This window comes from Mercenaria mercenaria, chromosome 19 (genome assembly GCF_021730395.1).
Source record: "Mercenaria mercenaria strain notata chromosome 19, MADL_Memer_1, whole genome shotgun sequence".
NCBI lineage: Eukaryota > Metazoa > Mollusca > Bivalvia > Venerida > Veneridae > Mercenaria > Mercenaria mercenaria.
In genome coordinates, this window is record NC_069379.1 from 20514991 (window position 1) to 20528643 (window position 13653).

The following is a 13653-nucleotide window of genomic DNA, read 5'->3' on the forward strand; positions in this document are numbered from 1 at the left end:
ACGATCTTAGACATTAGCCTACATCAGTCAGAGACAGAGAACATACAGCCTGCCATGGATCTGATCATACACCTTCCTGACTGCCAGTCTTGTTCTCTACCTTCTATAGGCTTACTGGTGGTAATTCTGGGTAATACATGAAGAGTACAGAATTACCAATGACAATTACCTTTTCCTATAGGCCAGGTACCGTGGTATATAGATCCTGGAATACCGTGTCCAAATCCCATCTTGTCCTGCTGTGGCTCTACTGGACTGTCATCTGTCTGTGTTGCCATAGTAACCTGGTCTGAGTCAAGGTCAACAGGGGAACTAGAGTTGGCGGAGTCGGATGATGACTGATGTCTTAATCTACCTTGACCATCACCTCCCTGTAACATCTGTGGGTGGGGAATAAAACTTTAATAAATGCTAACAAATACTGAAATTCAATGCTAGTATTTTTATCATTTCTCTACATTCAGAGATACAGACATGATTATTATTTGACAAGTGTAGGACAATCCTCTGCTGACAATATCCTCAGGGTTCAAACTAGAAACTCTTATATCTGACTGGTTCATTTTGAGATCAATCTTGCATCTGATTAGTTGATTCTGATATCAGTCTTGGAACTGACCAATGGCAAAGATGCATTCTAAAACTGGCTGCCAACCTCTATGTCATTTATATTGCTGAATACAGAAACCTCCAGAAACTAACAACAGTGGACAACTATATTTTCAGTGTATTAATCAAATGCTAACGTCTCCACCAATGGAACATGTTCAGGCTATATTCCGTGAAAATGCCAGCCACGTCTAACAAAGAACAGACTTAATTTCTAAACTGTCACGTCTGACTCTTGATTGAATATCCAATGTTCAATCATTGTCTATATACCAGCCTACTGTCTGCAATCAGCAGAAATGAGATGCAAATACTTGTCACTAAACTCAATCTGTCTGAGGTATTGTTATTTTGACCTGTAAGGAATATTTTGCAATGTTGCTGGTCAGTAAACAACAGATAACTTGCTATCTTTATTCGCTGTCGGTAGACCATAAAAATGTGCAAAAATATATACATGTAATATGCCAATTTCCACTACTGCTTCATCTAGTTATCTTGATTTAGCTTTGCCATTAAAGTGTTTCAGTACAGAATGTTTGTACATATAATTAACTGTTTCTTTTGGAGGCATTAAATTTTCATGGTTTTGAGACTGCACTGATCAACAAAATATCAATATCCCATCAAACAAAATAAAATTCTCATTATGTTATCAATACCATTTAATATCCACAAAATCATGTATCTGAGAAATAATAGTATGTGAAAAACATGAAACTAAGGACTTCAAAGTAAAGTAGTTCCATACACACCTGTTGTCGCTGTTGCTGCATGGCGATCATCTCCGCCTCAACTTGTCGTATTCGATGTACTCTACTGTCCCGTCGGTGAACAATCTGCTCGTTGGTGCCAAAGCTCTCATGCATTGTTTCCCGTAACCGAGCTATCTCAAGCTCCAAATGTTTCCTTGTGAACCCCGGCTGCCGGCCTGGATGCTGAAATTCAGACAAAAATAACCAAAATGAATAAATTAGTTTCTTCAAAGTTTCAGTCAGTTTTAACTTCTGTCATTTTACAGCATCCTCATTAATTCCCTATTTCTAGCACATAATGTCTTCTTTTCTCTTTTAGTCCACAGCCATTCGTAATCCCCCTCGAAAGTAGTTGAGAAATATAGCCACATATACCAAATTATTCCTTGGTCCAAGACAAAAATAATATGTATGTATCTCTTCTGGTGACCGCGACTGGATCCGGAAATGACATCATCAATATGGCGACCGTTTACGAAAATAATACTGCTGAATAATGATTGAAAATAATTGTAAAATTGCTTATAACACCGGATATGATGTTATTAAAGAAGCCAATTGGAAATATCAAATATATCATATTTGCACTTTCTCAGTAGAAAGTAGATTTAAGTTATTTTAATTGTTTATTTTGTACCCCACCCACCTAATTTGCAATGCATTTTTACATGTCGCTTCTACCTCTTGAAATAAAATTCTTACGGCGTTGAATCTGAAATAAGATTATTTCCAAACGTTACAAGAAATATAAAATACAATAAGGGAAAATACGTTATTAATATCTGGTTTTAATCAGTACCTGGAAGGAGAGAATTGTGTCGAAAATTCAATACAAATCAATGTCGGCACAAGAAATTGTCAATACTGTTATTATTAGAACATGTGCATATAACATGCATTGTTTGCAATTTTATTTAAACAATATCTACGTACGATCAAGACGAGTATGCCGGTGGAAATTTAACAGATATTTTCTTAAAGTTAGATCCATAATAGTCGACTTAATTACTCAGAATTACTGGTTAATCATATGCATTCAAACTTGACATCAACACTGAAAGCGTTTTACTTGATTCGTCTTCAGCTCCGCGATAACAAAAGTATCTATAAACAATATTATTTATCAAACCTGCATTTAAGCGTTTATTATTGGCTTTCCGTAAATATGTTTAGCTAATTGCGGGAGGACGGGCGTCAGGGGCAGGGGATAATCATTTCATTTTCTTTCTTTAATCATTCTTTCTCTGAAACTGAAAATATTTGTCAACAGATCCGATTTGTGATAAACTCTGATTCATGTTAATGCAACGCATCTTTGAACCGTAAAACTCTGCAGCAATGCGTGTATAGGTTAGAACATGATAAATACATGAACTAAGTAAAGCCAATAGACAGAAAGCATAAAACGTAAAATAAAAGAACGTAATACGGCAAAGCCTTGGAACAGTCAGTTGCAAAACAATACTGGTGTGCTTAAACAGTAGTTTGGCAATAATGCTCACACTCTTGATCTCTACCATATTCCAATGTTATAGAATATTATACGTAAACTTAATCCCCAGACTGCTGAGTGTCTTATTCACGCAAGGGAAACTGAGGGCACGCTATTAATTGAAACAAAAATGATCGAGTAAATATCTACATTAAATATGTAAATAGCCTCTGGTCTTTTAGTATTAGGAAGTTCGTTAAATATCATTATATTATAATTCAGCTTAAGCTGGTGCTAAAGAGCATGAGATTTTTTTCACCTTTCTAAACCTCTCAGGAACAAACTTAGTCAAACCAAGTCTTCTATTATCTTGATTATTTGCATTAATACTTTCAATGGATCTTCTTAAAGTTTTTAACAAATCAATTGCGCATGTTCTCCATGCCGTTACAGAAAGCAGAATACCAGCAGAACATTATTAAGGATCCGACAAATCAGGAAAGTAGAAATATATCAAAGCAGCTCAGTCCAAATGGCCTCTAAGAACCACCAGTCAAGTCATGGCGTGGTCCACTTCTTTCCTTGGCCATGATCAAAGAGGAAAATGTAGCATCCAGCTGACAAAAGAATGAACACCGAATATGCAACATATCTCCAAATAAGAGGGTCAGAACCACATATAATAAAACATTTCATCATTTGTTTAAATTTTGAAATTGATAAATAACTACTGTTTTGATACACTTAGTAACAGAAGTTTTTTTTAAATTGTTATTAAACTTTAAAAAAAATAACCCACACAAGACTGAATTACAGTCGTGAAATTTAGTAGAATATTTTTGCACTTGATAATAGCAGTATATCCGCAAAAGGACATATTGATAACGTTCATTGAATTCTTGAAAGAGGCTCTTGCAAATATATGAAGATTATATATAAATTAAGGAAAGTGTACTTTTTAAACTTCGCATATAACAGACAAACATGACCTACAGCTGATTGTGACAAACTACGTATCTAGTAATAGGTAGCTATCTAAGCTGATATATTGCAGAAGAATGTATGGGGAACATCCCCATCTAAATAGAGAAAAAGATATATCAATCCCAAGCGATGCAGTATTGTAGTCTTTGAATTGTTAGTTTCATTTAATAACTACACCTCCCTGACATAAAAAATGCCAACTATTCGAGCAACAACTGATTGTATTTGAAAACTTCATCAAGAATGCATGAATTATTTTTCATATAGTAGCCACACATAACTGTGTTTAACGTTTTCTAAGTCATACGACAATCTAGGCAAAAGTAGTTCTCATGGATTACTTATTATCTCTCTCTTACCGGACATCGTTTAATAAGGAGATTTTTTGACAAACTGCCTCACAGGTTCACATTGAAATTATTTTTAGCAATGTTACAAGCAGAAAAAGGCTTAACTGAAATTGAATACACAAGAAAATGCATTTAATTAAGGCAGTTCCTTTGTAATTCATTGGATTATTTGGTAAGTATGTATAAAGAGTAAAGGAATCATATGAAACGATGGAACAGCACACCCTGTAATTGCTGGATTTTAATTTTTCTGGGAATGTTTTTTTCAGAATCTGCATATACTTTGTCGCAATATTTTTTTTACATGAGGTAAATATCAGTTCGACATGAAGTTATACCATTTAATAAATTAGAAGTGGTACATGTATTAGAGGTTAAATTATCTATGAAATGAGCATAATCTAATTGTATATGCAATTAAGGAATCGAAAATAATATTGATGATCATATATGCGAGCTTTGCTTGAAAATACAAAATGAAGGGATGTGATCATGTTCATTGAAAGGACTCAAGGTGTAGTTTTTAGTATTATAAATTTTCTTCTGTAAAAGGTAAATATACTGTAGCGCTAAACGACGATGACATCATAGACCACTAGTATGCTGGACAAAAACATTCTTAGAGAAATCTTTTGATGATACCTTTCGTAGATGTCTTTAACTTAGTTTTACTTGGAAGTATGTATTAATTGATTGGATTTATCAATTTCAATAGGAGAATCTGCACTACAAAATAGTCTACAACAAGCTGTAAATGCATTAGAAAAAAAATTCTTAAAATTGAAACAGATATTTTTCTATTGATTTTGAGTTCTGACCACAGTGTCGGGGCATTAAGCTGATCTGACACACTCATACAGATAACAAGGGTATATAGATACATATAATTATGATAATTGACTACTGTAGTGATACATTATCAGACTATTCCTATTTTAAATCGAACATACTGCGCCATTAAATAGACATTTGCTCACTTAATATCGTTATTCAGTCGTTTTCGTCATTTTTTGATATTTATGGATATCTTTTTTTTTCATTTTAAGCATAATGAATTCCATCCTTTTCCATAAAAGTGTTTTTATCTGCTAGAATAAACATTACCTTCACTAAATATATCAATTTTGCAATCATAACATAGTTTTCAAAGACGTTGTCACCTGTAATTATTCAGCAGCCTACGTTTTTTTTTATTTTCTCATAAGCCGCCATATTTATGACGTCATAACTTTTTCCAGTCGCGTGTCTGGAAAGAGATACATGGGAAATTACGATAACTCACTTCAATCTACAATGTGGTATAGGTCTCTATATTTCTCAATATTTTTCTCACGGCGGCCCATATTCCCACAAATTGTCGTGCACTATTTTTTGAAAGTATAATGTCATTCTACAGAATTCAAGAACATTATATATTTCACAAGGCGAGTTCTGTCTTTGGTATCAACTTGTTTTTCATTGACAGAATATATGTGTATTCCATTAAAATACAGATCGGTCGAGCCTGTAAGGGAATGACCAAGATCCTAGAGTTATCAAGTGTTGCAAATTGTAATAAATATTAAGGAAAATGACTGGGGTTCACATTAACTCCTCGAGTGAACCAGGATGCACAGTCAAGCAATCAATGCTCAAGTGAGAGATGATTTAATGTATTTACAATTAGTGTAAGGCAGAATTTCAAATACAACTGAGATTGCATAAATTTGTGATAATGCTTAAACTCAGGACAATATGTAATCTGGCTACCGACTAGATAATCTTTTGTTTTTAGAAAAAATAATTGTTATATATTCTTGACTTCATCAGTCTTGACTCTGATTATCTATTGTTCTGAGAAGAAAAAGGACATAATTATATAAAATTTGAATAGCCTCAGGAGTCATCTCCTGTGAACAAAACACAGGGTCTGAACACATACTAGACAATATTAGCCTCTTTTATGGTGCTTCATATGGAAACAGATTTTGTACACAGCAAGCTCTACAGAGTGATCATCATTTGAACAAGAGCACCGCCTTGCGGGTGCTGACGCTCATCTGATTTTTTTTGTATAATAGAAATATTGTCCTACCCATGATTTTCTAAGTCTAAAAAGGGCCATCACTCTTGCAAAAAGCAGGATAGAGTTATGTTTCTTGATGTACAGTGTCCACTTATGATGGGGAAAAACTGTTGCAAGTTTTAAAGCAATAGCTTTGATAGTTTATGAGAAAAGTTGACTTAAACATAATATTCAACCAAGAAAATGATTTTTCTAAGTCCAAAAGGGGCAATAATTATTGCAAAAAGCAGGATGGAGTTATGTTGCTTGCTGTACAGGGTCAGCTTATGATGGTGAACAAGAGTTGCAAGTTTTAAAGCAATAGCTTTGATAGTTTAAGAGAAAAAGTTGACCTAAACATAAAACTTAACCAAGAAATCTGATATTTCTAAGTCCAAAAGGGGCCATAAATCTTGCAAAAAGCAGGATGGAGTTATGTTTCTTGCTGTACAGGGTCAGCTTATGATGGTGAACAAGTGTTGCAAGTTTTAAAGGAATAGCTTTGATAGTTTAGGATAAAAGCTGACCTAAACATAAAACTTAACCAAGAAAACTGATTTTCTAAGTCCAAAAGGGCAATAATTCTTGCAAAAAGCAAGATGGAGTTATGTTTCTTGATGTACAGGGTCTGCTTATGATGGTGAACAAGTATTCCAAGTTTCAAAGCAAAAGCTTTGATAGTTTAGGAGAAAAGTTGACCTAAACATAAAACTTAACCAAGAAATCTGATATTTTCTAAGTACAAAAGGGGCCATAAATCTTGCAAAAAGCAAGATGGAGTTATGTTTCTTGCTATACAGGGTCAGCTTATGATGGTGAACAAGTATTCCAAGTTTCAAAGCAATAGCTTTGATAGTTTAGGAGAAAAGCTGACCTAAACATAAAACTTAACCAGGCAACGCCGACGCAGACGCCGACGCCGACGCCGACAACCGCTCAAGTGATGACAATAACTCATCATTTTTTTTCAAAAAATCAGATGAGCTAAAAACTGAAATTTGTTTGTTGTAAAGAGGCTGTTGATAAAGTGAGGCTGACTTTCAAGAAATTTGAAATTTGTTTCATAGGAAAGAAATTATATTTATACATGTACATATTTAGCCTCTTCTTACAAAATGATGTGGAACTCATAAGGGTAGTAAATACCAAAGAACCAGCGTCAATAGAATACAACAATAAACAACATTTAGCCAGTAACTTGCTGAGAGACTACAATAAATCAGAAACATCAGGGGGATATTTCCATCTCATTACCACAATATTGTTACACCAATAATAACAGAAACTATTCTGTCTCAGAGTTACTCTCTTTCTGTAATTGCCTGCGAGATCTTACCTCATTAGCCCAACATTACTCAAGTAATAATAAATCAATGTCTCTGTACAAAAGACTATTAGCTTCTTTATTTATATATCAGCAGTAAGATAACAAAATGGTAACTACCATTATCTCAAAGAAGCAAGATGCAGTATTCATAATTCTAGCTGTAACTTGTATATAATTTCCATTTTCAATCAATGGCCCAGCCAGTTTGCTTGTCAGGTAGAGAATAAAACAATGGTTAGAGAAGTTTCAAGTTGGGTCCCAAATCATTGTGTGTAATGTTCTCCATCAAAATTCGACAGCAGACAATAATTTGTTCTCTTTTACCAAACTCCAACATGGAGTTACTTCCCCTTATTGTTACAGTAGGCACTGCCATCATAATTACATTGGACTGAATTTCAGCAGAGTTATATTTTTTCATTTTGAATTTTGTTGTACAAAGTTTATATAGTTGAATATTGTATATTTTGTTTGTAATAATAGTAAAAAAATAAATTTATACTACATTAATACTAAGTCTATTTCTTTTTTCTAGGAATGTGAATTGCACCAGTCCTGTTAAAACTGTAAACAATGAAATTATTTGAAAGTATTTTGAGAACAGTCAATAGACTGAATACTTCCAAAAACGTTTGTAAAGACTTTGGCATGAAAGACAATTTTCCTGTAAATTATGGCAAGTGTTTGATTTACCAGTCACTGCAAAGCCTGTTACCACTTAACTATAACATGGTTTTACCACTGCCACATGATTTGATAATATGTACTTTGGACAATATTTCATGCCATTACATAACTGAATACTGTATCTAAATGCTTGTTAGTCTATGTCAAACAAAACAAAATCAAAATGCCCACGGGCAACATGTCGAGCCCGCCAGCTGTCAAGATCTGATAGGACCTTTCACCTCAAACTGTGACCTTGACCTTTGAGGTTTGCACATGACACTCCATGTCAATGAGGTTAACATTCACGCCAAATATAAACAAAATTGCTCCATGTATGTCAAAGTTATGGTCCCAACAACCAATCCGGAGGGACAAAAGGAGGGACTTACGCACATACACAGAACAGTCATTTGGACGACTATGTCTTTGTTTCCGTATGCCGTCTCGACAAAAACCTTGCAGATTTGAAACTGCTTTAGAATTATTTCCCATTGTACTGTAAAATTCATCTAGACTATTAAAATTTTGCAAGAGAAAATCAGTTCAGCTAAAATAGATTGTTTTTATTCTAAAACCCCATAAAAATGGTCTCTTCTCTCTTCTCCATATTTATTCAAAAATCTGGAAAAATGGAAAGACTGTCTGGGTTTAAATGATGTTTTCCCGTACCAGTATATCATATATCAGCAATTATTGGCTAGGTACTTGTAAGTGATACTGCTACAGATTTATATTAGGAACATAGCTAGGCATGAAAAACACTTAAGGCTGAATCTTTAAATAGGGGTAGGAACATTTTTATATAGCCTTTTTTTTATTGATTTTGAGACAAACTCTGAGGCATCATTGCTGGCCACTGTAAATATCACTTATATAAGCAGGTCTGGGATTCAACTAAAGCTTAAAATGTCCTTTTCCTATTGAGATTATGTTTTGGACACTTCTGATTTTCTCTGAACTTTTACTAAAATATATCTGGATGATTAAGAAATAAATTCAGGAGACAATCTTTTCTGGACTTTTACAGAAATATATCAAGGCTTCAATATTCTTCTCTTTTTTCTTAAATTCACATCACTATGAAAAATGTTTTAATCATCATCAAATTCTGGAAGAGCAAAAACAGAAATACATTACCAAAAATTATATTCTGCAAAACTCATTAAGAATTACATCAATAGAGAAATTTTGTAAGAGCGAAATGTGTCAATATATTTTTGGCACAAAAGCTCTGGAGAAACACGCAGCTCAATAGGCATGGCGCCAGAATATTTTCTGTTTTACAGCATCTCAGTTACATAATGGCAAGCCAGTCATTCTGTATTAATGAAATTCTAACCAAAAAATAAATGGTTCCAAACCAACTGAGTGACAACTTCTCACCACAATACTGACTGTTAAGACAAAATGTTGCCTAAATGAAGGCTAACAACATGATCATGAAACAGAATTTTTTTCTTTTAAGACAGCCAAACAGAAACTTTCATAGTGACAAAATTCAGAGATATTTTGCTAAACTAGTGTGCTTCTCTAACTCCACACACAACAATCTTTCTTGCCAGGAAATGTGTTCATTTTTTTCCCCCTTGGAATTGAACAGAACTGCAAAATAAATAAACATTAATCACCCCAAGTAAATAATCTCTTCTCTTAAAAGAAATTTCACCAGGAAATTAATGTGCTTCAATGAGGGTCAGTCAACTCTGACTGACTTATTACAGAGCATCTGTGCATTTTCTTCCACATCAACATTCATCAAATAATTTATAAGTCATTCCTTACATTGTGTTACTAGTTTATAATTTAATACCAGTACCAGAAAGTTTTTTTTCACCAAATCATTTCTTGATGTATTAGAATGTAATTTTCAAAACTTATTTTATCTTATTTGATTTTTTCACTGGTTAAACATATTTTCCAGGTTTTTAAGTCACAGTCACATGCATACTCGAATGTCCGAATGCACTGCATTTTGCTCTTTCTCTGCCTCTCTGCTGGTATATATGTACAAATATTAATGTTGCAACAATTTGCACTAGTTAAAACTGATAATGCACAAAGTCATGCATGTTAAAATGACAACAAACAGGTATGTTCATGTCAGGTATGTTCAAGTTTTGTGCAAAAGAAAACCTGTTCTGTTCTGCTTTTTCTCAATCTCTTCTTTTCTATTACCAAACATGGTTTGGAAACTCATCTATAAACTGTAATATTGCACTACAGGTTTGATATGCACAGATAATACCTTCATTTCTCAAAAAATCAACATGCCAGCAGCCGAGTGCGAAACAGTCCTATCTCAGCCTACATTTCAAGAAAAGTTACGACAATTGAGCACTCAGTCTCCCACATGTGTAAAATTTTGCATTTTCACTTTCATCAACGGGGAGAACTGTTGGCAGTAGTTCAGAGAAAACAAACATATTACCCAGGTTTTGCTTGTGAGAAGTTAATGCTGCTGTAACAACTCAAAATAGAAAATTATTACCACTTTGAAAGCATTATCTTTTGTTGCTTTTAACTTATAATACCCCAGAAACCATTAATTACATCTTGCTCTTTGTTATGCAAAGGAAAACTGTAAACTGTATGTTTTATTATACTTTTTTTCCTAAAGATGTTCCAATATTTTATTGAAGCTTCTCCAAAAATCTGAAACACATCTCCTCGTTTGCTTTCATTCAAGGTTCATTTTTTCTCATTCATTTCTTAAACTGAGGAAATGATTTTTTTCATGAATTTAAAGAACTTTTGATTATCAACTGTTAATTCTTTAATCATTTGTTTGTTAGATGTGGGTTTTCCCACCATTTTCAATGGTAGTTTACTTTCAACAGTTAACAATCAAGTGTTCCTAGATTCTGTACCTGTACAGAATAGTTAACCCACACAAGCAACTCACAACTTCCTCACATGAATAAGCAGTGGAAGACACATTGTGTCATACTGTCTCCACTCCTAACATCATGAAGATTTATTCATCAGGCTCAAGCATCAAACTTACAACCTCTGGATTCACAGTTCCGTATTTTACCTACTTTGTTAATTAGACAGGCTGGGCATCAATCTCGTAGTCTTCCAAATTCTCTTTTTACTTACTGTGCTTACCAGATATGCTGAACATCAAAACTCACAACTTCTTGATACATAGTTCTGTCTTTTACCTACTGCACTAACCAGATGGACTGGACATTTAACTCACAACCTCTCAGTTCATAGTTTTGTACTCTACCTGACAGGCTGAGTATCAAACTCAAAGCCTCTCTATTCACAGTTCTGTGCTTTACCTACTGCACTGATAAGATGGGCTGGGCATTTAACTCACAACCTCTCAGTTCATAGTTTTGTACTCTACCTGACAGGCCGGGTATCAAACCCAAATCCTCTCTATTCATAGTTCTGTGCTTTACCTACTGCGCTGATAAGATGGGCTGGGCATTTAACTCACAACCTCTCAGTTCACAGTTTTGTACAGTACTGCATACAGTACCGGCCGGGTATCAAACTCAAATCCTCTCTATTCAAAGTTCTTTACTTTACCTACTGCACTAACCAGAAGGTCTTAATTTCTATTCATCTAAAACCTCAATGAATAAGAAATACATCAACTACACTTCAAAAAGTCAGTTTTTACATGGAAAAGTTGACTAGATCTAGACAGTTCAATTTCCCCCAAGGTTTAGTTAGACCAAACTAATCCGTAGGAGTTTTGAACTGCCTAACTAAATGCTTACAAGCAGCAATGTAGACATAGATATATCTGTAATTTTCTAGTTAAGCAGTTTTTTTTTGCCCAGGATGCAAGAACTCTGGTATATATCTTCTCAGAGTCCAAATTAGAAACAAGAAATGGCATTTATTTCTGGGGTGTAATTTGGATAATGCTTGCGGTACATCAGTGTCTTACATGCTGCTTTTCTTCCATGTAAATTTCCAGCAAAAAATGCTATCTTCCTAATTATCTAACATTGGAAGTTGAGTAGCTCAATATATATCAATTAGATTTTCACGAAAGATCTTTTGTTTGTTTGCTTTGAGTTAAGTGCTGTAACTTTTTCAACAGTATTTTGGTTGTGTAAACGGCGAGCAAACCTAACCAGTTTTCTGGGATTCTGTACCACTACTAACCTGTTCTCCGCAAGTAACTGCCAACTATTGGGACATGAAATAAAATTAAAAATTAAAAAAACAAAAAAAAACACCTTTTTTCTCCAATTTTCCCACTTGGAAAAAGACAGTAACTGTTTTTTGGCCATAAACATTTTCGATACCAGACAAGAGTTGTCTGCGGACAGCAATGCTTATTTTTCAACGGCCTTGTCACTAAAGACAGTTAAATAAATACAAAAGTCGAAAAAGGCAATATGTATCAGCTCGTCTCAGTGGACAAGTGTGTGAAGTTTCAACCCATTCTAAATAGTAGGTAAATAAATACCAGCTGACAAACAAAAACTTAATAAAAAAAATTGTTTAGAAGAAAAAGGGGCATAATTTTGTAAAATGTGAAGTAAAGTTAAGAAACCTGTACAATGCATGTCAGCTCATTGCAGTGGACAAGTGTGTTAAGTTTCAATCCATTCCAATTACATGTAGTACTTACGTAATAAATTCCAGCTTACGGTAGATGCCACCTACTAACTGTCAGAAAAAGTTTGTCTTGCACATCAAACTCAAAACTTCTGCTATATCAAGCCTATTTATAACTCTCTTCAAGAGGCTGATATTTAGGTGGATACAACAAGACAGGTCAATATCTAGGAGGATACATACCCCATCAGTGACAGGAAGTGAGCGTATTTTACGGGAAATCATCTCAATCTGATCGTAGTACCACTTCCTGTTCTTTTCCTCAGATTCTATCTGCTGTACTAGACTGGTCCTGTAACATCATAGAAGAAATTCAAATATGTATGAAATTAGGCATTTTTGATCCCAATTGCAAATCTGATAAAGTAAGGTCATTTCTTGATGCTTTCCGCATTTTTTTTGCATAGGAACAAGCTCTTTCAAAGAGAATTAATGCTAAACAATTTAGTTATGTGCAGATATCTCACAAACTGTAGTTTCATTCACTTATATAATTATACTTTCGGAAAATCTAGAAAGTGATCATCTTAGCAGAGTCAACCAAAGGCAGATACTGTAATCAAAGCATGTTATTAATAACTAATCTCATTTGCTATCCCTAATGAAAGGCAAAATGTTCTGAACTGATAACACAAGAGCTGTCCGTAAGACAGATTGCTCGACTTTTCTCAGTGCTTGACTCTGAATTAGAGCTTTGCCAGTAAAAAAAATCCAAGTTAAAAAGGGACATAACTCTGTCAAAATTCAAACCAGAGTTATGGGAATTGTGTCTCCTGGTGCAGACTTTGACGGTAAACAAGTATTTTAAGTTTCAAGTCAAAAGCTTTTATAGTAACATGGATATTTGATTTTATCAAAAACTTTAACCGAAAATTCTAAGTTAAAAAGGGGCATAA

At 34.2% G+C, this 13653-nt stretch overlaps 1 protein-coding gene across 4 annotated transcripts in view; it reads right to left on the reverse strand.

Moving 5' to 3' along the window:
• LOC128551282 (adenomatous polyposis coli protein-like) overlaps positions 1–13653 on the reverse strand; it is a 77191-nt gene that overhangs the window by 20419 nt on the left and 43119 nt on the right. For all 4 annotated transcript variants that reach the window (XM_053532057.1, XM_053532058.1, XM_053532060.1 and 1 more), the window contains 3 exons: positions 12941–13049; positions 1365–1547; positions 170–380 (listed from right to left, as the gene is read on the reverse strand). In XM_053532057.1, the coding sequence (XP_053388032.1) occupies positions 170–380; positions 1365–1547; positions 12941–13049 (503 nt within the window). The remainder of the gene's footprint in view (positions 1–169; positions 381–1364; positions 1548–12940; positions 13050–13653) is intronic.